Source organism: Sphaerodactylus townsendi, linkage group LG14 (genome assembly GCF_021028975.2).
Source record: "Sphaerodactylus townsendi isolate TG3544 linkage group LG14, MPM_Stown_v2.3, whole genome shotgun sequence".
Taxonomy (NCBI): Eukaryota; Metazoa; Chordata; class Lepidosauria; order Squamata; family Sphaerodactylidae; genus Sphaerodactylus; species Sphaerodactylus townsendi.
The window spans coordinates 42186073-42211446 of record NC_059438.1 but is presented as its reverse complement, the minus strand read 5'-3'; the positions used below and the strand labels follow the sequence as shown (position 1 = coordinate 42211446).

The 25374-nt window shown below is 47.3% G+C and overlaps 1 protein-coding gene across 1 annotated transcript in view; it reads right to left on the bottom strand.

The window, feature by feature from the left end:
* The window catches only part of SEMA5A (semaphorin 5A), a 119620-nt gene that overhangs the window by 4014 nt on the left and 90232 nt on the right, over window positions 1-25374 (bottom strand). Inside the window, exons 13-17 of the mRNA XM_048515374.1 lie at window positions 21899-22108; window positions 11457-11627; window positions 10169-10324; window positions 7708-7755; window positions 3613-3824 (exon numbers count right to left, since the gene is read on the bottom strand). Coding sequence (XP_048371331.1) covers window positions 3613-3824; window positions 7708-7755; window positions 10169-10324; window positions 11457-11627; window positions 21899-22108 — 797 coding nt within the window. The remainder of the gene's footprint in view (window positions 1-3612; window positions 3825-7707; window positions 7756-10168; window positions 10325-11456; window positions 11628-21898; window positions 22109-25374) is intronic.

Genomic DNA, 25374 nt, shown 5'->3' with positions numbered 1-25374 from the left:
ACTAGACCATAGGTGTAAAACTCGCGGCCCTCCAGATGTTATGGACTACAGTTCCCACCATCCCCTGCCAGCATGATGCTGGCAGTAGATGATGGGAACTGTAGTCCATAACATCTGGAGGGCCGCGAGTTTGACACCTGTGTACTAGACCATCACACAAATTTCTCATGCAAGTGAAGGGATGCTTAAGATCCTACACCAAATACTGCTATCATAATGGAACAGGAAATGCCAGATGAAGCCAGATTTGCAAAATCTGAGCCCCTTGGGGATGGGGCGGTCTACAAATCTAAACAATCAATCAATCAATCAATCAATCAATCAATCAATCAATAAATAAATTAATTAAAAACGGGAAGAAGCTCTGGAGATAATATGCAAATTTATGTTGATTACTGAAGTATAGAAAAGAACTTCAGAAGAATATCAGCTTGCATTTCATGGATTACAGCAAAGGTTTTGATTGCGTGGAACATGAAAAGCTGTAGGTTTTAAAAGAAATGGGTGTGCTAAACATCAGATTGCTTTGATGTGTAACTTGTACTTTAGAAAAGAGCTTCCCTGAAGGAAAAAATATGAAGAAACAGAAAGGTTCTCAATTGGAAAGGATGTCAGATAAGGAGCGATTTTATCTCCGTCTCTGCTCAGTCTACATGCAAAAGAAAACTGGATTTGATTTAGATCAAGATGGAGTGAAAATTAATAGGAGGAACATAAACAATTTCAGATATGCAGATGACGTGACATTACCGGCAGAAACAGTGAAGACTTGAAATTACTTGCTGAAGTTTCTGTTACAGCATAAAATGCCCAAGCAGGATTACAGCGGAACCTCAAGACAAAAAGTGATGACTACTGAAGAATTACATTGACGAAGGAGAAATTTAAATGTGAAGATTGTGTATTCCTTATCTCTACCATCAACCAAAAAGGACAGAAACCAAGAAAGCAGGAAATGGAGACTGTGGTGGAGAATAGATCTGTGGTGGCGAACCTTTGGCACTCCAGATGATATGGACTACAATTCCCATCAGCCCCTGCCAGCATGGCCAATTGGTCATGCTGGCAGGGGCTGATGGGAATTGTAGTCCATAACATCTGGAGTCCCAAAGGTTTGCCACCATGGGAATAGATCCTTAACTGTAAGGGTGGTTAGTTGGTAATCAAGATCAAAGTAATTCATACTATAGTATTCCTCATGTATGCACACTGGGGACAGTTGACAGGAAGAAAGTTGATTGATTTGAAATGAGGGAGAGAGGGTTTATCATGGACAGCCCCCCGCCCCCAAAGGGTGTTCTAAAGGCAGTCAAGCTTGAACTCTCCCTAGAAGCCAAAATGACTCAACTGCGGCTATTAAACTTTGGTCACATTATGAGAAGGCAAGACTCGCTGGAAACAACTATAATGCTGGGGAAAAGAGGAAGAAGCAACATGAAAGGAATTGGCTCAATAAAGGAAACCACAGCTTTCAGTCTGCAAGATCAGAGCAGGGCTTTTAATGAAAGTATGTTTTGGAGGTCATTAATTCATAGGCTTGTCATAAGTCAGAAACTTGATAACACCCAGCGCCCTGGGGGATTTTTTTTCACACCATAATAGATGCTTCATGTTACAGCAGGCTCTACCTGACTGAAGCTCAACAGGGGTGAGAAAAATCAGACAATAAAATGGTGAGTCACCACCGATGAGCCCCTTTTAATAGCTCTGACAGGTACCCGAAGGAGAGGTGAGAGGATACAATGATTCCTGAGGACTAGTTATTTGAACGGGGTGAGTCATCATGTAGACCTAATCGTCAGCATTCTCTGCACGGTACATCTGAAGCTGTGTTGGCAGACATCTTCATACAGACGTCATGTGCAGCAATCCTTGAAGGCTGTATGTATTTGTGTGGATAGATATCTACATCTCCTACATGAGCCCACTCTGTGACGCGCTGTCACCTTAGCCAGATGCAATGTTCTTCCTTCTACCGGACGATACAACAGAGAGCACCATCTTCCATCCTCTGATAGATCTTGCACCTGCAATCCTGGTCTTGAGGAAACCGTCCATCATGTTCTATTATATTGCCCTCTATATGCTGTAGAGCGGGAAAGGCTACTTAACCCTCTCTTAGCTGATCTAGGCAACACTACAGATGCTGTCAAAACTTTGTTCTTGCTAGACAGCAACTCAACTGTTACCATCGAACAAACTGCTAGATTCTTGTGTGTTGTCATCACTGAACGTTCCCAAATGCTTAGCAGACTCAATCCCAATTCAGTGGCTTAATATTCCAGCTCTCCTGATGCTTGTTTTTTTTTAAAAAAATTTACCTGCCAATTTTAATTTCCACTGTATAATTTATATATATGCTATTAAAGGTTTCTAACTAGTATTTGTGTGACCTGGCTTGGAAGAGTAGTGTCAGAACCTCCTTGAACCAGACAATTGAAACAGTTGTGGTGAACAATGATTTCTTTATCGCAGGTAAGATAAGCTCCGTACAAACTCCAAGAAGTCTCTGGCTTTTCCCGCCGAGACGTCGCTAACATAAAGCAACCAGCGTGCCCATCCCCCGCCCACCATACAACTTCACAGCTGAACTTCTACCTTCACAGCTGCACTTCTACCCGTAGTGAAGTATTTGGCCTTCACTACGGGCGGGAGAGATAAGCACAGTCAAGAAGCAGCAGTGAAATAGTTTCACACAGAAAATTCACACAGAACAGAATCCCCATCCCCCAACACCAAAACCATCCTGACAAGTAGCCCCCAAGGAAGGACTTCGGGTACAGCAATTCAGGGTCAAATGACACTAGGCTTTTATTTCAACAAGTGAGCTCTGAGCTGAATTGGGCCTCAGCAGAGTTTTAAGAAGACGTTCCCTGCAGCGGCTGCGTAAGCTGTGTTTGAGTTGAGTATGAATGAGACCTGATTCATTCAATGAATGAGACCTGATTCATTCAAAAATGAGACCTGATTCATTTGGTTCAGACCGATTCATTCAAAAACGCCTTGTGTATTCTGGCCTTCAGGAACATGAATACCAAAGTAGACCCTTTGAGTCTCATTGAAGGAAGGGGGAAAGGGGACGTAAACAGCGGTGGGATTCAGCCAGTTTGCACCTAATTTTTTTTGTTGGTGAACTGGTTGTTAAAAGTGGCTTTCAGAGCTGCTCCGAGGGGCTAAGAGCCCTGTTGCATGTTCTCCCAGGGGAGGGGGAGTGAGGGGGCTTTCAGAGCCCTGGAACAGCCAGGCGCCTTGCCACAAGGCTGCTCTGAGGTGCTAAAAGCCCCATTGCCCCCTCTCCCAGGGGAGGGGGAGCGAGGGGACTTTTGGGGCCCCGGAGCAGCAGGATGCCAAAAGCTCCATCACCCCCTCACCCAGGGGAGCGAGGGGACAGAGCAGTGGTGGGAAGGCCCTGTTGCCCCCTTCCACCCCCACAAGACGTTCCTCTGCAGCAGGTAAGTGGGCAGCAGGGGGGTGCGCAGCAGGGGTGGGAGCTAACTGGTTGTTAAATTATTAGAATCCCACCAGTGGACAAAAAATATTTCAGTTAAAAAATGAAATAGCTCTCAATAGTGGCTGTGGGAAACCCTCCCTGTGCCCATCTTTATTCCTTACCTTAATGGCTTCCAAGGAATCATATTTGTCCAGCTTGTTGATATGATTAGTGATGTTGGTATTAAGAGGTGCAGGAGACACAGGGTGGATGACTGTTGCATCATGAGATTGCTGCTGGTACCGCTGGCAATAAGTGTAAGCCAGAAGACTCAGAAGGCACCCGAGGATGGAGCTGCTCAGCCCCACGGCAGTCATGTGGAACATATTAAACTCTGCGAGGTGGAGAAGATAAGACAGGATCTTTGATTATATTGGACTCACTCTCATATTATATATACATACACATGCATTGTGCACACAAATTATTGGTTTATTTACTTTAGTTATCGGCCGCCTTTCTCGCTGAGAACTCAAGGCAGATTGCAAAAATAATAGAAAACAATTTGATCCGACAGCACAAGACATTTAATGGGCAATGCAATAATACCAGGTTTACAGAATTAGAAGACAATACAACGAAGGAGGGAAAAAAGTTATGCTCGTGCAGGGTGTGTGTGTGTGTGTGTGTGTGAGAGAGAGAGAGAAAATTCAATATTCTACAGATCTGGACTTTTTAAGAATCTCAGCTTTGAGATTGGAGAGCAACTTCCTAGCTCTTATTGTAAAACATCAACTTGAATATGACATTTGTGGCAATAATAACAATAAATAATAATAACAATAACAATTTACATCTATATGCTGCCCTTCCCCTCACGGGTTCATGACGACTTCCATCAAATAAAATGCAATACAATGTAAAGATTAAAAACCATTAAAATCCTAACTCAAAAACAGATAGTGACTAAAGTCTCATTTTAACTCTTAGAATCACAACATGGCCGGGGGGCGGAGGAATGAGAGAGAGGGAAACCAAAGGACGGAAATACAGTTGTTAAGCCATTGCTGCCTCAACCATAAGCCTAGCACAGTGGTGGCAAATCTATGGCTCTCCAGATGTTCATGGACTACAATTCCCAATTGGCCATGCTGGCAGGGGTTGATGGGAATTGTAGCCCATGAACATCTGGAGAGCCATAGGTTCGCCACCATGGGCCTAGCGGAACAGCGCCATTTTACAGGCCCTGCAGAATTGCGTCAAGACCTGTGCTCTCCCAATAAACTGACTCTCATGAGATTGAAATCGATTTATTGATTGGCATTCAAGGCAGGTTGTAAAGAAAGTGTATTTTTTAAATTTATTGTTGTATTAAGTTGACATAACTGTAGCCATATTTGAACGATTTTTAGAATCTAAAATTCTTTGTCCCTTTATTATACCAGATGCATAAGGCCCTCTAAGCAAATTTAATTGGGAAAAACATTCCTGTGGTGTTTGAAAATGATTTCACCTGCAAAGCTGTTGAGATAACGATCAGTGCTTTTGCCTAATTAGAGGGGGCGATCCCATTGGGTGGATTGCATCACATGGGTTAGAGCTTAGTTATATTAGTTCAATATGTTATTGAGAAAGCTTGCTACTGGGGTGCTGGGCAGTTTCTGGGCTGTATGGCCGTGTTCTAGCAGCATTCTCTCCTGTTGTTTCCCCTGCATCTGTGGCTGGCTTCTTCAGAGGATCTGATGATCTCAGATCCTCTGAAGATGCCAGCCACAGATGCAGGCGAAACATCAGGAGAGAATGCTGCTAGAACACGGCCATACAGCCCGGAAACCGCACAGCACCCCAGTGATTCCGGCCGTGAAAGCCTTTGACAATACAAAGCTTGCTACTTTTTTGGCTAGCCATGCTGTTTATTCTGCATCACACTTTTGCTTTGAACTTTGCATTCCTGAACTCTGGCTTGTCTTCGGATATTCAGCTTTGCTCCATGAAGCAAAGACAAGAGCAGAGATAAATCTTCCAGACTTGACATTATTGGGACTGGCTATAATTCTATTTTTGATGGCAATTTTCCTGCTGTTGTTTTGTTCCATCTGCACCTGCAGATATCAATGCGCACGAATGTTTCCTTTTTAAATAAAGCCAAAAATATTTTATCTTTTTGTGTGAGGGGTTTGACTCAGAACAAGAGCTCACGCACCACTGGCCCCTGGGTGAGCATTCAGGGGATCCTTGACACAGGTTACACTTCAAGAATTCATTGCCAAGACTGAAGCCTTCCGGCCAAATTGCCCCAGTATAGGTGGCTGTGCCCCCCCCCCCCCGGTACTCTGTCACTAGGCGACAGCACCAGCCCCCCTTCACAAGGTTGCTCCATCTCCCAAGGCCTGGCTTCCAGATGAGCTCATCCTGGGAAAAGCGTTGCTGAAGCTCACACATTCCTACATAGCAAAGTGTTCACATGAAGTACAAGCAGAAACAGTCAGGGCGCCACATTCTCCCAACCTCCTCTGAAGACATGGCTAGACCACTTAGGGGCTTTCCCCACTAACAGAGTTGAACTGGTTTCTACCTAGGTTCGCCTCAGTGAATCCCCACTGCCACCGAGCTCAGCATTGTTTTGTCACAGTTCCCCCCCTTCCCGTCAGAACTGCGACATCCTTGTTGCAGTCATGAACTACACTTTTCTGCCAGAACAAGGTCGATACCGCTTCGAAGCTTCGAAGTGGGGAAGCATAGAAACGACACCTCATCTGTTCAACCAATCACAAGCCGCTTTTGTGGCATGCGCAGAACAGGAGAGTCGTGGCGGGCAGTAAGCGCATGTAATTGTGAACTGTAAAAACTGTAAAAAAAAAGAATGCTCCCGTTTCCCGCCGTAACACAAGCGCCAATCACAATCGAGGAGCGAAACAGGCACCAAGATGGTCCTGCCCACTTAGCTCGGTTCCAGGGGGCCAACTCAGTTGCTGTGGGGACAGCCAGGAATCGCCCTCCACTGAAGGGAACCGAGTCGACCTTAGCGCCCTTCTGTGGTGGGGAAAGCCCCTTAGTGTACAGACAGGCCTTGACAGGACCTGGGTCTCATCAGACAGAGTGTTCCACCAGGCTGTGTCCAGGGCTGAAAGCACTCGAGGCCACCTGGACATCTTTCAAGCCAAGGATCACCACAGGGGTAGACCCACAAGCCAGAATGATGGATCCACAAGGCTTCCAAAGATCTGGAGGCTGGGTTTCCATGCTACATTCAGCTCCTCAATTTCTCCTCAGCTTAACAGTTTAATGATGCAAACAAATAGTGACTGGGCAAATCTGCTGATTTTTAAAATCATTTATACTAGTTGCTACAATTAGAAGAAGAAGAGAAGAGTTTGGATTTATATCCCCCCTTTCTCTCCTGCAGGAGACTCAAAGGGGCTGACAATCTCCTTGCCCTTCCCCCCTCACAACAAACACCCTGTGAGGTGGGTGGGGCTGAGAGAGCTCCGAGAAGCTGTGACTAGCCCAAGGTCACCCAGCTGGCGTGTGTGGGAGTGCACAGGCTAATCTGAATTCCCCAGATAAGCCTCCACAGCTCAGGTGGCTGAGGTGGGAATCAAACCCAGTTCCTCCAGATTAGATACACGAGCTCTTAACCTCCTACGCCACTGCTGCTCCTAAAAGGGTGGGCTGGCTATAATTGCAAGACTAATTTCAAGGCGTTTTGATCAGCAGTGCACTTGGCTGAAATTTGAGCCATTTTACAGCAGCTTTCCCTTTATTTTTAAGGACCTGTTTAAGGAGTGCACAAGCTAATCTGAATTCCCCAGATAAGCCTCCACAACTCAAGCGGCAGAGCTGGGAATCAAACCCGGTTCCTCCAGATCAGCGTGCACCTGCTCTTAGCCACTACGCAGGAGGTCCACCAATAGCCCAGGCAATTTAGACCTTGATTAAATCCGAAAAGTTTTGCTCCAGCTCCTTCCTGTGCTCCTTTTTCATACCCTGCAGGAAATCAGCACCCATGTCTTTCCCCACAGCCACATCACAGTGAAAAAACAGGCCGGGAAGGACTCTGAGCTAGATGAAGATGGAGAGAAAGGGATTAAACAGCCTCTCCCCCAACAACCTCTGTACATCAAAAGATTCTGGATTTTAAAAAAACAGAGGGGAAAGATTCACAGGATGCCACATAACCTATGAACTGAACCCCTGCTAGTCAATAAAGCTGGAGAAAGTAGCGTGAAAACAAAGAGGAGAAATGGAGAAAGCAGGAACGAGAAGAGAGGGCTCACCACCGCATCGTTTTTCTTTGATGCTGCTGGTTCTTGCGACCATGATGTCTGCAATAGAAAATAATCCAATTATGTAACGCTGGTGAAAAACGATAGTTCTAAATCACTCTTGGCATTGCTCGGTGCGAGCCTGAGAAATGCTGAGACCGGCAGGATTCTTTTTCACCATCTTACTTTTGATGAGAAAAATAAAATATGTTCCATTCTGCAAAGATTTCATGCTATCACTCATGCACTTAAATCCAGCCGTGGCAGTCCACCCATCAAGTGCGAATGTGAACACCTCTGAGGGAGGGGGAAGATCAGAAAAGTCTCTCAGCTGGCTTGTATGCTGTGTGCCCCCACGCCTGTGGAGGCGAAGAAAGGAGGAAGATCCTGGATTTGACCCAATGTTCCAGGAAAACTGGGAATTCAGAAAGGCCGATACACAAATAATTGTAACATTACAGTGATATAAAAATATTACATTGTTGGTTTTAAACAAAACAAACTACCTCTCCCCAGTGGTGGGATCCAAAAATTTTAGTAACAGGTTCCCATGGTGGTGGGGTTCAAATAGTGGCATAGCGCCAATGAGGCTGGGCGGGGCCGACGGGGGCGTGGCCGGGCATTCCAGGGGCGGGGCATTAATAATTTCTCTGTTACTGTAAAAAACTCTTACTGTAAAAAAAAGTTCCTAATTTCCAGCTGGTATCTTTCTGTCCATAAGTTAAACTCATTCTAGCAAGTCCTATCGTCTACTGCCAACAGAAACAACGACTTCTCCTCTAATTGACTGCCTGTCAGATACTTAATACTTTCAAATACTTAATTTTGTTTCTAGAAATCAAAAGAAGGACACTTTCCTTAAACAAGGAACTTTACCGTATTTCTAAAACATGTTTTTAAAACAGCCCAACAGGGAGAATTATCCCATTTTCTACCTTCGCTAACCAGCCACATAGGAAACAACAGGACTGTATAATTTTTGGACCTAGTGGAATTTCTAACGGAAAAGCAGACCCAATTAGTAACCCCCTCTCGGCACACTCAAATAATTAGTAACCCCCTCTCGGGAACTGGTGAGAACCTGCTGGATCCCACCTCTGCCCATCCCCCTTGGCATGGTGAGGAAATTTCTGCTGAGGAGCAGTGAAAATGGCGGCTTGCAGGCAGCACTGGAAAAACATGAACTTTCCCCCCTGCCCAGGGGTCATCCAGGCTTTGCAGACATTCTTCCCAAAACTTTGTAACGAAGCCAGTTTGGAAAACATTGGGGGAAAAACGGGAATCCCCAAGAGGTGGACAAATGGACCATGATGCTGCAGGGAAGCAGGACAAAAACCCCACACTTCCCAACAGCATCAAACCCAGGGCAAATAACCAGGAGCAGCAGTGGCGTAGTGGCTAAGAGCAGTGACTAAGAGCAGGTGCACTCTGATCTGGAGGAACCGGGTTTGATTCCCCGCTCTGCCGCCTGAGCTGTGGAAGATTATCTGGGGAATTCAGATTAGCCTGTGCACTCCCACAACAGCCAACTGGGTGACCTTGGGCTAGTCACAGCTTCTCGGAGCTCTCTCAGCCCCACCTACCTCACAGGGTGTTGTTGTGAGGGGGGAAGGGCAAGGAGATTGTAAGCCCCTTTGAGTCTCCTGCAGGAGAGAAAATCCAAAGATATAAATCCAAACTCTTCTTCTTCTCTTCAGTGTGGAAATAGCCTATGTTTATAGCAGACCATACCACAAGCTTTTGATTAGATAGGAGCCACTGCTGCCATGAAATATGCTTGGCTCTGTACCCACTGGCCTGGATAGACCAGGTTAACCTGGTCTTCTCAGATCTCAGAAGCGATGCAGGGTTGACCGTGGATTGGAGACTTCCAAGGAATACCAGGGTTGTGATACAGAGGCAGGCAAGGGCAAACCACCTCCAAACACCTCTTGCCTTAAAAACCCCAACAGGTATCATCGTAAGTCAGCTGTGACTTGTGACTTGATAAGAAAAAAATAAAATAAAAGTAGCCCCAATGATCTGAAGGCTGGGTATTTACAGATCATGAGTTTTTTGTTTTTTCGAGGGAGTATTAAGAATTGTTTAAAGAAGAAGAGTTTGGATTTATATCCCCCCTTTCTCTCCTGCAGGAGACTCAAAGGGGCTTACAATCTCCTTGCCCTTCCCCCCTCACAACAAACAACCTGTGAGGTAGGTGGGGCTGAGAGAGCTCCGAGAAGCTGTGACTAGCCCAAGGTCACCCAGCTGGCGTGTGTGGGAGTGTACAGGCTAATCTGAATTCACCAGAGAAGCCTCCACAGCTCAGGCGGCAGAGCTGGGAATCAAACCCGGTTCCTCCAGATTCGATACAGGAGCTCTTAACCTCCTACGCCACTGCTGGTCCTGTATAACTGTATATGGAGGAGTTTGGGTGGCGTTAATAGTCTCTCTTTTTTGGGTAGCTGAGAAAATAAGCAAGCACTGCCCTTACCTGGTATGGAATTGGAATCTGAAACACACGGTCGGCTCTCAGTGGTATTCCCAGAACACTGGTGACCCACTGGAAACAAAACATCACACTGACGGGCACGGAACTGGACACCAGAGGAATCACAGCTAGACCACTCTGACCAGTGAGACCAGCTATCTGTAACAACCAAAAAAAGTAAGCAGTGATTGGAAGTGACTTGAATGCAGTGGAGAATGCTTTCAAAAGAAAATTGTCATCCTTTTCCCGATGAATTCACTGAGCTAGTTAGTCCCACCAATTGTTTTTTAGTGCCATATTTTCCTAAATCCCAAAAGGGCCATCGATGCATGATTTGCTGATATGGCAACACAGGATAAGTGGTTGTTCAGGCTGTAGAAGTTGAAGGGAGAACTGAACTCCCCCTATTTTTGATGGCAGATCTGTGTCCGGGTGAAAGACTTTATCAGTATTAAAATACAAAACAGTTAACAAGCAGCAGCTTGCAGTGGATACGAGTGTTGGACTAGGGCAGTGATGGCGAACCTTTTCGAGGCCGAGTGCCCAAACTGCAACCCACAACCCACTTATTTATTGCAAAGGGCCAACATTTAACCTGAATTTAGTTTAGAAAAAAACGGTTTTAGTTTAGAAAAAAACGATTGGCTCTGAGGCATGTGCTACTCGGGAGTAAGCTTGGTGGTAGTCGGTGGCAACCGTGCAACTCTTCCAACTTACGACTCTAGGAGGGTTTACTCAGAAGCAAGCCCCATTGCAAGCCCCATTGCCAGCAACCAAGCCAGCAAGCCAGCAACCAAGCCAGCAACCAAGCTTACTCCGAGGTAAAGGATCACACTTTAGTTCTTTGCATGAAAATCAGTGGGGTTTAACAGCGCTTGACAGGGTTACCTACACAGCTTTCCCAAAACTAGGTCTTAGGTTTAATGCTAATAATCGAGCCCAGCAGCCGAGGCCAGCCTAGATGTGTGGGGGGGGGGGAGCACTCTGCACGTGCCCACAGAGAGGGCTCTGAGTGCCACCTGTGGCACCCGTGCCGTAGGTTCCCCACCACTGGACTAGGACCCTGGAAGGGGGGTGGGGCAGGAGGGTGCAAATCCCCACTCAGACCTGAAGCACGCTGGGTGGTCTTCTACGGCTCCATCCCACTCAGCCTAACCTACCCCCATAAGGTTGTTCTGAATGCGTGTGGAGGAAATATATGTGAGGCCTACTGGGAGGAAGGAAGCGACCCAACCACTGGATGCCTCCCAATGCCAAAGGGATATGAGTTCTCCAAGGGGTCTTTTGGTACCTGGGCACTGTTGTGTGTTGCAGAGGGCTTCTTCGGTATGGAGTCCCAGGCAGATGTCTCCTCCGTAAGCTGGTGCCGGGTTTGCACAGGAGCGTGTTCTCATGTAATGCCCGCTTCCACACGTGGCCGAGCACTTTGACCACGATGACCAACAAGACCAGCCTCCGTCAACTAGAAAAAGACCACCCCTATTACATTCCTTGCCTCTCAGAGCCCAGGTAAAGACACAAAGTTCGGTGGTGCCTCAAAGACTGACAACATTTTCCAGAGGATAAGCTTTTCTAAGAAGAAGAGAGTTTGGATTTATATCCCCCCTTTCTCTCCTGCAGGAGACTCAAAGGGGCTGACAATCTCCTTGCCCTTCCCGCCTCACAACAAACACCCTGTGAGGTAGGTGGGGCTGAGAGAGCTCCGAGAAGCTGTGACCAGCCCAAGGTCACCCAGCTGGCGTGTGTGGGAGTGCGCAGGCTAATCTGAATTCCCCAGATAAGCCTCCACAGCTCAAGCGGCAGAGCTGGGAATCAAACCCGGTTCCTCCAGATTAGATACACGAGCTCTTAACCTCCTACGCCACTGCTGCTCCTAAGTCAAAGCTCACTTCAACATTCTGACCCACAAAAGCTTATAACCCTGGTTCGCAGCACTCCTGGACTTGATTTCACTTGCCTCAAACTAACACAGCGACCCACCTGAAACAAACTTATTTTCAATTGACTTGAAGGTCAATCTCCCTCTGCTGGTGGTTTGGTGAATCACAGCAAGAAGAGACCTCCTCAGGGAGCTGGTGGCAGCAGCTCCCTCTGCTGGTGGCTGGCACCTTCCTTTAACCCACATTGTCTCCTCTGATATCATATAGGACGGTGTTTAGCCTCTAACATACCTCATTTTTTGTTCACTTGTTTGCAATTGGGGGTGTAGCTTAGTAATCCAGCTAACTCAGTACTGGTATCAGTTTTAGTGTTAATATTGATTGTACTGGCATTAGTACTGGTATTTGTATTAGCAGTTTTATTACTGGCAGTTTGTACTAGTTTAGATTAGATTATATGCAGTTTGTATTAGCAGTTTTACTGCTATTGGTAGCTTATGCTAGTTTAGATTATTTAGTTGTTTAGTGCTGTTAGGATTGTTAGAGGGATTAGTGACGAACCTGCACCCACGTGCTGTGCTGGATGAATTTGCACCCACGTGTTGTGGTGTGCCGGACGACCTGACAGTAGGGAGATAAAAAGGACATGGGGCACCTTTTCAAATGGGCCAGGGATCCCAGTGTTAATGGGATGGGGTAATTATAGCGGTAGGCGGCAGCCATATGATAGAAGGCGAATGAGATATGGGTATGCTCGCTCGCCTCTGACCGACCTCCGGCCCTATCCCGGTGAGATGAGAGTGGTCAGTAATTCAGAGGGATGGCCCCTACTTCGCCACTGGTGTTGATTTAATGCCAGGTCCATCAATAATAAGACCACAGTTCTCCTCGTGGATTATTTCAGAGAGATCAACAGATGGACCTGGCTTGTATCACCGTAACCTGGTATGCGTGGACGGCGACCGTCGCCTTGGGCGAGGTCGCGCCGCCAGGTTTCGCGTGTCTCCACCGGTCTCGAACTCAGGGCCGGGGGGGCGGCGTGGCGATGTTCATCCAAGATTCAATCCCCTTCAGGGCTGTCCCTGTCCCGGAGATCACTGGCATAGAATGTGTCGGCCTAGAGTGGTTGGCCTTGGAGAAGTTGGCTGTCCTCTTGGTGTACCGGTCGCCTAAGCGCGACCTGCGACAGCTCTGCCACGGCTGCTGGAGGTGGTGGCTGACTGGGCGCTATGTCTCCTCAAGACTTATTGTCTTGGGTGATTTCAACGTCCATGTCGATACCGCCTCATGTACAGCGGCTGTGGACCTAGTGTCATCCATGGCGACGCTAGGCCTCTCCTTAGTAAATTCTGGCCCCACTCATGAGGCCGGTCACATGCTGGATTTGGTCTTTGGGTCAGGAATCGATCTGGTCGTGTCCTCTATTGACAGAGTGCCATGGTCCGACCATTATGCCCTGAAGGTTCGGATGGACTTGCGGCGCCAACCCTGTCTAGGTGACGGGCCGATTTATGCCCGCCTGCGGAGACTTATGGATCCAATTGGTTTCCTGAATGCTCTGCGGGACCCTGAACCTGCCGGCACGCTCGATGAGCAGGTGGAGGATTGGAATTCCCGACTCTCCGATGCCATCGAGGCTATTGCTCCCCAGCGTCCTCTGCACTTCGCTTCGGGCGAAAGCCCCATGGTATCTTCGCCGCGGAGCTACGCCATATGAAGCGGGGGCTCAGGATCGCCTTTGAGCGAAAAGCGCGGAGGAAATCCCGTGATGAAGTGGCGCTAACATCTTATAGGACAATTTATGAAGGTTTCCTATGAGGTGGCGACGGAAGGAGGCTTAAGAGAGCTTTCTCCTCCTCCTCTCTCGCATCTGCTAGCTCTCGCCTGGCACAATTGTTCCGAGTGATTCGATCTTTGACCTCCTTGTCGGAGAGTTCTGTAAATTCTCAATTGGCTATTAGCTGTGAGGCATTTATGAGCTTTTTTTGCAGATAAAGTCATCGCCACCCGCCAGGACCTCCCCGCGACTTTGCTTACAATTAGTGAACTGGAGGCTCCCTTTGCCAGCCTTTCAGGCCCATGTTTGGCCCAGTTTTCCCCTGCTCCTCCGAAGCCGCTGCTGACAGGGCCTTTGGCTGCTGTTAGGACCTACTACCTGTCCTTTCTGGATCCGCAGTCTCCTCCTGGCTTGTTAAACTCTGCCGGAGGAGCTTACAACCCCACCTGGGTTGAAGATCATCAATAGCTCCCTTTGAGCAAGGAGCCTCCTTCCGGGTGGGTTGAAGGAGGCGGTGGTCCTACCACTCTTGAAAAGACCATCATTAGATCCTGAGATATCGCCACCATCACCACGCCTGTCTCGAATCTTTCGTTTCTGGGAAGCGTAATTGAGAGAGTGGTGTTGGAGCAAGCTTCAGGGTTTCCTGGATGACGCCGGGCGGCTTTCGATCCCTTCCTTAGTCCGGCTTCCATGCTGGGCATGGGACGCCCGGAGACTGTTCTTGTCGCTGTCACAGACATCGGCCCGGTATGCAGCTTGACCGAGGCGATCAGCGCTGCTGGTATTGCTAGATTCCTGACCCGCAGCGGCTGATGTGGTCGATCACTTCACCTTTTGACCCGCACCGCCTGGTTGCATTCAAAAGTGGGCACTGTCCTTCAATGGATTGTCTCTGCTTCTCCGGGCCTGAGTCAGCAAGTAGTGGTGCGGGGACCAAGCTTCCCTCAGAGGTCCCTACTTCATTGTGGGGTGCCTCAGGAGCGCCTTTACTGTCCCCTAACTGTTATTTAACATCTCCATGCACTCCCCTTGCCTTCAGCTGGGTTAACGGAGCTTTGGGCTGATCTGTCATCAGTATGCTGATGCATACTCAGCTCATTCCTGTTGATGGAGGGGGGGAAACGGTAGTCAGCCTCTGCAGCCTCTACAGCACTGTTTGGAGGCGGTAGCTGGTTGGTTACAACAGAGGAGGTTAAAACTTAATCCATCTAAGACCTAGAGATCCTTTGGCCTCGGTGGTGGGGGGAGATTGGGAATTTTCAGTCAGCTGGTGTGGGAGGGGGGGCCTTCATTGGCGCCGGCCTCCTCCGCTTGCAAGAGCCTGGGGTCCACCTGGATTCGCCTCTCCTCAATGGAGGACCCAGGTGGCCCATATAACCTGGGTTGCATTTTACCATCTTCGTCACAGCTCCGGCGGCTGGCTCCCTTCCTTCCTCCCACACGGACTCGGGCCACAGTGATTCATGCAACGTCACCTCCAGGCTGGACTATTGTAACTCGTGACTACGCTGGCCTTACCTCCTTGAGGTTGATCCTGAAGTTGCAACTGGTCCAAAAATGCGGCGGCCCGCTTTGTTCACAGGGGGCACCTTCCATGACCATTATTCGACTCTATATTGTGTCAGCCTGCACTGGCTCCCCGTTGGAATTCCAAATCATCTTCAAGGTATGGGTGCTTACATTTACAAGGCTTTGACAAGCGGTCCGGGGACTCCTCTATACCTTCGGACCGTGACACACCCATATGACCCCATTATCGTCCCTACTAGGCCTTCTGGGCGCCAGCAGAGGCCAACTTGCTGACAGTCCCTGGCCCTCCATGATGCTGCTGGTTTTCCCACTCGGGCCAGGACCTTTTACTGCCCTGGGTCTCCCTGCCTGGTGGAACACTCTTCCTCCAACTATCTGGGCCCTGCGGGACCTTGGTGAGTTCCGCAGGGCCTGTAAGACGGAGTTGTTCCGCTGGGCTTTTGGGGTGTCCAGCCGCTGAAAGTGCCCCCCTCCCTCCTTTTCATCTTATAGGTAGGGTCCTTTCCATCTGTAGGACCCACTCTTTTTCTTTCCCCCTCGGGAGGGTCTAAGAGGGACTTTGCGGGCATTGTTGTATCATGTATTAATTTGCTGCATTTTAAATATGTTATTTAGTGATTAATTTATATATTGTTTTTATGCTTATTGTATTTGAATTTTGTGTTGTCCGCCGCCTAGAGCCCTTCGGGGGTTGGGCGGGATATAAATTTGAAAAATAAAATAAAATAAATAAATAATAAAGGTTGCAACTGGCAAAGGAAGAGGGAATGGGCCACTTACACATTTCCCCCTCTTCTATTTTCCCTTCAAAGAGGCCTCTCGTACATGCAGCATTAAAAAAGACACAGGGTTCAAAGGGTCTCTCTCTCTCTCCCCATACCACATACTTCTCAACAAAGGAAGGCAGCCGCCCACACCTTCTATCCAGTTCAAAAACAAAAATCCAGAGACTGTTTATATGTTGCCTGCATGCCAATTACTTTAGCCCTGGATAGGAAGATTAAAAAAAAGAAGGAATCGACTGTTTCCACACATCTGTCCTTGCTGAATGCTTCACAAACCAAGGTGCTGATCTCAAAATGTTTCTGTAGTGAGCTTCAGGGGTGCTTTTCTGGATAAATATATATAGAGGCTGCGACATTATCCAATCTGAAACAGGATTGCAAAAAAGGGCAATAATAAGATAAATTCCAAACAGGAAGCAAGGGAGAGCCCAACGTGATCTGGGAATCCAGGATGAGATCTCCCAGTTTTGTAACACTTTGGCTCATTCTGCACATGCAGAATATTGCACTTTCAAACTGCTTTCAATGCTCTTTGAAGCTGTGCGGAATGGCAAAATCCACTTGCAAACAGTTGTGAAAGTGGTTTGAAAATGCATTATTTTGCGTGTGTGGAAGGGGCCTTTGAAACGCTTTCCCTGATCTAAATCATGCCCCATCCCTCGCAGCTGTCATTTGCTTCATAAAGTTCCCCTGTATGTGGCTAATAGCTTCAGAGGAAAGCATTCAGACTGAGTAAATGGCTCAGTGTGGACTTTAAACTCCTTTCCACTGCATCTTTGCTCTGATCACATTCAGAGCCCTCATGTCAGCTTTGAAGTCAAGGGGAAAAAAAGCCAGGAAATTGGATCACAGACTTTTTATGTCACATTATGTTAGAAGCTGAGGTACGGCGATGTTTTCTACAAGGTGACAGATGTGTGCCGTTTCCCTGTTGTTGCCGTGGCTACTCACACAGCACAGTGGTAACAAGGCATTCACACAGTGGGTTTCTTTATTTTCTTTTTTAACCAGCCATTGAAGAAGAAGAAGAAGAAGAAGAAGAAGAAGAAGAAGAAGAAGAAGAAGAAGAAGAAGAAGAAGAAGAAGAAGAAGAAGAAGAAAAAGAAGAAGAAGAGTTTGGATTTATATCCCCCCTTTCTCTCCTGAAGAAGACTCAAAAGAGCTTACAATCTCCTTGCCCTTCCCCTCTCACAACAAACACCCTGTGAGGTGGGTGGTGCTGAGAAAGCTCCGAGAAGCTGTGACTAGCCCAAGGTCACCCAGCTGGCATGTGTGGGAGTGCACAGGCTAATCTGAATTCCCCAGATAAGCCTCCACAACTCAAGCGGCAGAGCTGGGAATCAAACCCGGCTCTTCCAGGTTAGCTCTTAATCTCCTATGCCACTGCTGCTCCTCCTATAAGAGCATTATAGTGATATACTGCTATACCAGAACATGCATCAGGTTCTCGATATTCCCATTTCTTATTTTTTTTTAAAGTCAGTCTCTAGCCCACTTCATTGCGGACACATGCTTATCCCTATATATCTGTGCAAAGAAAAGGGCTAGAGAGGTCCTTTTTTTAAAAAAAATTAAGGCAGGAAATTCAGAGAACCTGATCCATACTTCGGTATAACGGTATGTTGATAAAATGTGATTAACTTGCTGATTGAAAGACAGCAGGGAGATGTAATGGCTACTGTGGTAAAATGCTGCTGTGGCAGCACTAGTTAATGCCAAACTTTTTCACCCTCAAGGAAGCTACCCAGGCTTTGCTTCAGTCTTCCCCAAAAGATCAGAGAAAAGCAGAAGAAATCCTGGGAGCGTCACCGATGCGTCACAATGCTGGAGGGAAGCAGCGGGAAAAATCATTTCCCAACTTGGGGCAAACAACCTCTGAGGAAACACCTGGTTACAGTCAAGACCAGTGGGGTTTTCCCAGTGCGGTCTGGAATCACTGATTGCTTGAGTTTAAAACTGTTTTAGTTTGTTGATCAAACAAAGGGGCAAATCCGGTGTTTGGACTGATCGACTAGTCTTATTATTTCTACTTTTGTTAGTGTTAGTATCAATTTATTGATCTAAAAAATTAAATGACCATGTCAGTAGATCAGTCTGGTTATTTAATCTATATATATAAAAAGCTAACAGTGTTTTTGTTGATGACAGTATACCTCAGTAACTGCTGGGCCCCTGAAAATTCCCAGCCACTATAGTCAGCCAGACGAGAGTATTTTTAGATGTTCACATACCTGAAATTTCACACCTGGCCCAGGTAAAACACCTTTTCCTGGCTCTCCCTGGTGAAGGACATGCAGCTGCCTGTGTGTAACTGTCACCCTTAGAATGTTCGTGCTGCTTAGAATGTTCGCTCAGATGGCCAGATATGAGCAGTGGAAACAGTACATAGGCAGTAACTCGAGTGGAAGTGAAACACATACGCACACATTCACACGAGGGAGAGGGAAGGGAGGGAGAGGGAGGGGTGGCATGCAAGGAAAGAGAGGGAGGGAGGGGAAAGAGACAGAGGGGGAGCCATGCAAGGGAAGAGAAGTGAGAGAGGGGAGACAGTGAGGGGTGGCATGCAAGGGAGGGGAGGCAGGGGGCCCAGCATCTTGATATGACCCACCCACCCTAGCGAAGGAAAAGGGAAGGGAGGGAGGGGTGGCATGCAAGGGAAGAGAAGTGAGGGAGAGAAGAGAGTGAGGGGCGACATGCCAGGGACGGGAGGGAGGGGCCAGGCACCCTAGATTCTCTGAATACTGCGGTTACAGTTAAGAAAACCAGGTACGCATTACTCAGGAGTAAACTCGGTACAGCAACTGTGACATACTTTGAATGGCTGCGTTGCGCCCCTCAGAGGGTTTCCTCAGAAGCGACACCCATTGCCACCAACCAAACTTACTCCCAGGTAAAGGATCATGACCAGCCAGCCTAGATGTGTGGGAGGGGTGCCTTTCCATTCCCCCACCCCCCAAGGAATGCGGGCACACACATCAATGACATTGCACAGTATCAGGCTGCGTGTTTGCATGAGCACGTACTGCTGGCCTCTGCAATTGATTTGCTGCTACTGTTCCTTTTCCATTTCACCACAATAAGCCACAGCAACGCGTGGCTGGGCCACACTAGTTATTTTTTATCTAAGATATGCAGGAGTGGGGAGGCCATGAGCATAGAAATGATATGGCAGGACAAGAAACAGGAAGTAGTCGGCAACAGGGAGGGAGGCAAAAGGGAAAGCGTACACATAAGCACCAGGGAATGTGGGCAAGACTAGGCGGACTGGCTGCGGGTGGAGGGATGAGATCCGGAGCAAAGTTGTACCCGCTGGCAAATCTGTCCTGCTCTGGCAGCGAAGCAAAATTAAAGTTGTGCTATAGGTGGATTTGCTTGCCATGGATAGAGTGAGATGTAGAAGCGGGGCTAGAGGAAATACGTCCGTACAACAAATCTTGCCACCGTGGACATTTGCCTCCGCCACACAGCAAATATCTTGTGCATAATCAGCTGCTGAATCTAAGGCCCTTTCCGCACACGCAAAATAATGCGTTTTCAAACCACTTTCACAACTGTTTGCAAGTGGATTTTGCCATTCCGCACAGCTTCAAAGAGCACTGAAAGCAGTTTGAAAGTGCATTATTCTGCATGTGCGGAATGAGCCTATGTTGGATGTTGTGGGTTTTCTGGGTTGTGTGGCCATGTTTTAGCTCCTAACGTTCTGCCCACATCTATGGCTGGCTATGCCAGACTGCCTGGAAAACACACAACACCCAGTTGACTCTGGTCATGAAAGCCATCGACACTACAGTCATTCTGGGCTCTGTGAGCGTAACCTCCTTTTACTTCAGTCACACAGCAGCTGCTGGAAACAGGCAAGCAGTCAGCTAGAGAAGGCTGTAAAGGTCCTTTTGGGTCACCTCTTGTCTGTCCTTAGACTGATACTTTCAGGTCTAATACCATACTCCAGGGGTGGGCAATTATTTTTTCCATGGGGCCGCATAAGAAACAGAAAATATTGTGGAGGGCCGGGCCAAAAGGCTGAACTCAATTCTGCATAATAGGGGCTGATAAGTGACAGACAGGTGCACAGATCAACTTGGAATCAGTGGCAACAGTTCTGCATACAACACTATTTGGCACAAAGAATCATATAGGCTTAACCTACCTGCATAGTTGTCCACTGTGACCATCAAGCAAGTGGGGAGACTTAAGTCCCTTGACCTACTTTTTTCATCGACTGGTGCTTTTGAAAGCCCAGCAGAAGCCGGTTGCCTTGGTTGCCGGCTTCTGCGGGGCTTTCAAAGGCGCCTCGCTCCCCGGCAAGGCAGGGGGACCAGTCAGGGTCATCCAGCGGGCCGTATGTGGCCCGCGGGCCGTATAATGCCCAGGTCTGCCCTACTCCTTCTCAGAAGCTAGGAAAAGAGACTCTTCCTACCTAGAAAGGTAGCAGCATGCTGTCTCTCCCTCTTTCCTATCCTAAATGTACTTACGTTTACCTTTTACCCTTTTAATTAGTGTATTAATCACTTCTCTGTGGGGCAAACTCCCACAATAGGAGCACATCAGTCCAGAACAGTGACATGGGGGCGGGGGCAGGGAGGAGCAGGGTTCCCCCCTCCCCTAATTCCTTTTCACTGAGTTGAAACAGCCCCACAAGGATTGATCTGCATAAGTCCACCTGGTTCTAAACTTTTGCCAATGATCCCCACTGAGGCCATTTCAACGCAGGGAAAATGTGTGGGGTGGGGGGCAGGAGTCCCCGCCCTCAGTTAGATCAGCTCATGCAAGCTTTAAAAACAGATTGTGTCGTTTGGCCCCAAAGGACAAAATGAACAAAATGTGAGGTACCCTTTGTGTGTTGCTGTAGTGACAAATTAATTGTTTCCCAGGGGCATCTCTCCACACTACCACAGTACTGTTTGGAAGTCCTCTTTTCTGACCTTGGCCCAGCGAGGAAGGAAGCGACAACCTAATTGGTATCTCTGTGTGGTTTCAGATTTGCAGAGTTCTCCGCAGAATGTCTTGGTGTAACGGAAGATATATTGGTGTGAGGCATTAGGAAGTGTAAGCAAGCACTTTCTCAGCACGGATTTCTCTTGTAGTGCAAACTGTCAAAGCAAGTCAGAAACTTTCCGGTTGTTCTTTCCCACATTTCACTCGGCCAGGCTATTTTGATGCATATCCTATACAAAACAGATTTATTGTCTATGCTGCCACACTCCAAAATGCGTTCAATGAGATTTACAAAGATGGCTGTTTTTCAGAAATCAAAAAATAGAAGAAGAAGAAGAAGAAGAAGAAGAAGAGGAGGAGGAGGAGGAGGAGGAGGAGGAGGAGGAGGAGGAGGAGTTTGGATTTATATCCCCCCTTTCTCTCCTATAGGAGACTCAAAGGGGCTTACAATCTCCTTGCCCTCCCCCCCTCACAACAAACACCCTATGAGGTAGGTGGGGCTGAGAGAGCTCCGAGAAGCTGTGACTAGCCCAAGGTCACCCAGCTGGCGTGTGTGGGAGTGCACAGGCTAATCTGAATTCCCCGGATAAGCCTCCACAGCTCAGGCGGCAGAGCGGGGAATCAAACCCGGTTCCTCCAGATTAGATACACGAGCTCTTAACTTCCTATGCCACTGCTGCTCCTAGATTTACAAATAGGAATTAAAAGCTATAGCAACACAGATACAAATGCAGCTTTTAAAAAACAGAGAAGTGAATGTGTTATGCATTCAAAAAAAGTACATGCAGCTGGTGAAATATTTCCAATTTTGCAAGTCTCTTACTTGGGCATGGAAGGATGTTGCACTCTTGGTATTCCAGAGAGGGCCCCACACAGGGCAGGCCTCCATATTTTGGTTCGGGGTTGTTGCAAAGACGTTTGCGGTTCCGAATGCCTCGGCTGCAATCACGGCTGCATTGGGACCACGGAGACCAGGGGGACCAAGCACCATTAATGGTGTGCGCAGAGTAACGTCCAGAGTGCAAGATATCACCTAAAAGAAACAGGATTGAAACAAATCCATAGTCTGGAGGAGTGGAGAAGGGCTTTGGCTCTCCCCCTTGCTATTTCCTACCCCAAAATAGTTCTGAGAGACATTATGTACCTCACTGGGATACTGAGGGACAACAATTTTCCTTGCCTTTGTTACCGCGGGGTTACGAGTTAAGAGAATTAAGCCCAAAAATCTCAAGCCAACAGGGAATAAAATCAAAGAGATATTTCATTCAGGCCAACAAACAGGCAAGCTAGCATCAGAGGAGCCACACAAAATGGACGCAGTTTCTTATTTTTATAGGTTACATCAGAACAGCATTTGAAAGAACACACCCCAAAATGCAACCATCATCAATCAATCACTGTATAGGGAGGGGATCATCTCTTTCCCCAAAACATTCAGGACAGGCAAGGGCCCTGGAAGATGTCAGTATCCCACCCTTTTGGAAGATGTCAGTATCCCACCCTTTGACGTCCTGTGAACTAAGGCCCAGCCTCACCTTATCAGTTATTGTTCTCTATTGCCCTACTTTTCTAGACAAAGAGCCTAAACATTTAACGATGTTCTTGCTTTGTATCAGAAAAAGGCCAGACTCAAGAAGAAGAAGAAGAGTTTGGATTTATATCCCCCCTTTCTCTCCTGCTGGAGACTTCCCCCCTCACAACAAACACCCTGTGAGGTAGGTGGGGCTGAGAGAGCTCCGAAAAGCTGTGACTAGCCCAAGGTCACCCAGCTGGCGTGTGTGGGAGTGTACAGGCTAATCTGAATTCCCCAGATAAGCCTCCACAGCTCAGGCGGCAGAGCTGGGAATCAAACCTGGTTCCTCCAGATTAGATACACGAGCTCTTAACCTCCTACGCCACTGCTGCTCCCAGAAAAAGAAAAGAGGTGACTTCATTGGGCTCTTTGTTACTTAATATAATTACATAATATACAAAGATCAGTTCAAAACAGACAAAAAAGAAAGAAGTAAAAACAGTAAGTAAACAATCAAAAACATGTCTACACCTTCTAACACTTTCTTCTGGTTTTACTTTCTTCCAGTATTAAATAGTCGCCAATACTTGAAAGGAATGTTTCCTCTCCCACATCTGTTTGTATGGTCTTAACCTTCATACCCTAACCTTTACACAGCCAAACATACAGCTAAACTGGATATTGATCCAGTTTTGTGGGTGGATCTATCAAAAGATGCTTTTAAAAACCTTGCAGCCCTCGCCTGCACTCACTTATTCAGAAGTGCACCCTGTTGCCCTACCCTTCACACCCCGCTCTATTGAAATTTGGATTTCATATTATTGTTCCTGCAATATGTACTGGCAGATGCCAACTCTCATATTTTTGTGTGTGTGTAGCAGAGTGTCCACCTAAAAGCAGGCAAAAGGCAAAAGGTGTGGTGTGGGCAAGATTCTTGCAAGATTAAATCAGTGAATGACTTACTCCAGTCAATAAAATCTGGAAGCCTCATGGACCATGGACATGCATCTTGATTACCACATCCCGCCAAGCTGCTAGAAGACAATGACTCCAGGATACTCCCTGTCACAAGGATTTTGCATTTCCTCTGCCTTTAGATACCATCTCCCTAACAAACGATCCCTTCCTGATTCACTCAAAGCCTCAGCCAAATTTAAATACCTGGGCAGAGTCTTTTAAGATACTCAAAGCCATTCAGAGCTTCCTTGATCCAATCAAGAAACAATTGGCTCTATTATCTCGGGACTTAGAAACAATAGATGAGCCATTGATTAGCTCAGTCCAGCAATCCCAGCATGGAAACCCAGAAAATCCAGGAATAGAAACTTACTTACTCCCGCCCCAAACTATGCTAAGGGGTATAAAAATACAGCACACCCCAAGTTTCACGTTCTCAATGCTGGCTCTACAAGCTGGTTCTCTAGGCTCTCAATGCTGGCTCTCCAGGCTGGCTCCAGCTGCTGCCGGCTCCCGCTCTCCATGCTGGCATAGGAATCCTTGCCTTCTTCAAGACTTCTTCAGCTGAACTTAGGTAACGTATAGTCCCCATTGCTCCCCCTCCCAATCTATCAGCCAAACCTATTTTTCCTCCCTGCTTATATCACTTAGGAACTGTGTGTATGCTTCTCTATGTCTCACTGTATGAACGTTTGCACCAAAAACTTATAAAAATATTTAAACTCAATTTGGTCTCTTTGTATTCTCTGTGGAATGTTTCAAAAGCCAATTCTGGTATAGCTGTCTAAAAGATCCCACCTAGCCTGCCTCTCGCACTGCCGAGCGGAGTTATTTCCCCCATTGCTACTTTAAAAATAAATTCATAAGAACATAAGAACATAAGAACTAGCCAGCTGGATCAGACCAGAGTCCATCTAGTCCAGCACTCTGCTACTTCCAGTGGTCCACCAGGTACCTTTGGGAGCTCACGTGCAGGAGGCAAAAGCAATGGCCTTCTGCTGCTGCTGCTCCCGAGCACCTGGTCTGCTAAGGCATTTGCAATCTCTGATCAAGGAGGATCAAGATTGGTGGCCAGAGATCGACTTCTCCTCCATAAATCTGTCCAAGCCCCTTTTAAAGCTATCCAGGTTAGTGGCCATCACCACCTCCTGTGGCAGCATATTCCAAACACCCATCACACGTTGCGTGAAGAAGCGTTTCCTTTTATTAGTCCTAATTCTTCCCCCCAGCATTTTCAATGGATGCCCCCTGGTTCTAGGTAACAACCCGGACTGGCTCACAAGTCGTACAATGCAAAACTAAGAAGAGCGACTATTTCTTGAGTCCACTTAAGCCAATGGGGTTAGAAAGATGCAACTCTGTAACTGAGCTCCCTTGCCAAAGAACACCACTTCTATCCCCCTGGTTCCGGGTCATCCAGAGATCCCTAACAGAATCCCAGAAGGGTAAATGATATATGGTGCTTTCAAGCATCCCAAACATTTCATATACACTATCTCAGTCATGCTCACAAACCGCCACCACAGAACTGAGAATGAGAGAGTGGAGCCACTCCGGGTTCATGGCAAAGGTGAAGTTTGAACCTCGTCTTCCTGGTTCATCTATCAAGTCTCTGGGACCCTGCAGTAATTCTTCTGTGCCTTAACCTCCATCCTCAGATTTATTTCCATTTTCAGACTGTCATAAAAATAGCAATCCCCCACCCATCTTTAATGAAGGGAAAAGCCAGCTTTCTGGGAGGCTGTACTTACAGGTCTTGAGAAACTGCTGGAAAACAAAACAGCATTATTCTCTCCTGGCCCAGAGTCAAGGATGAGGAATAATGGACA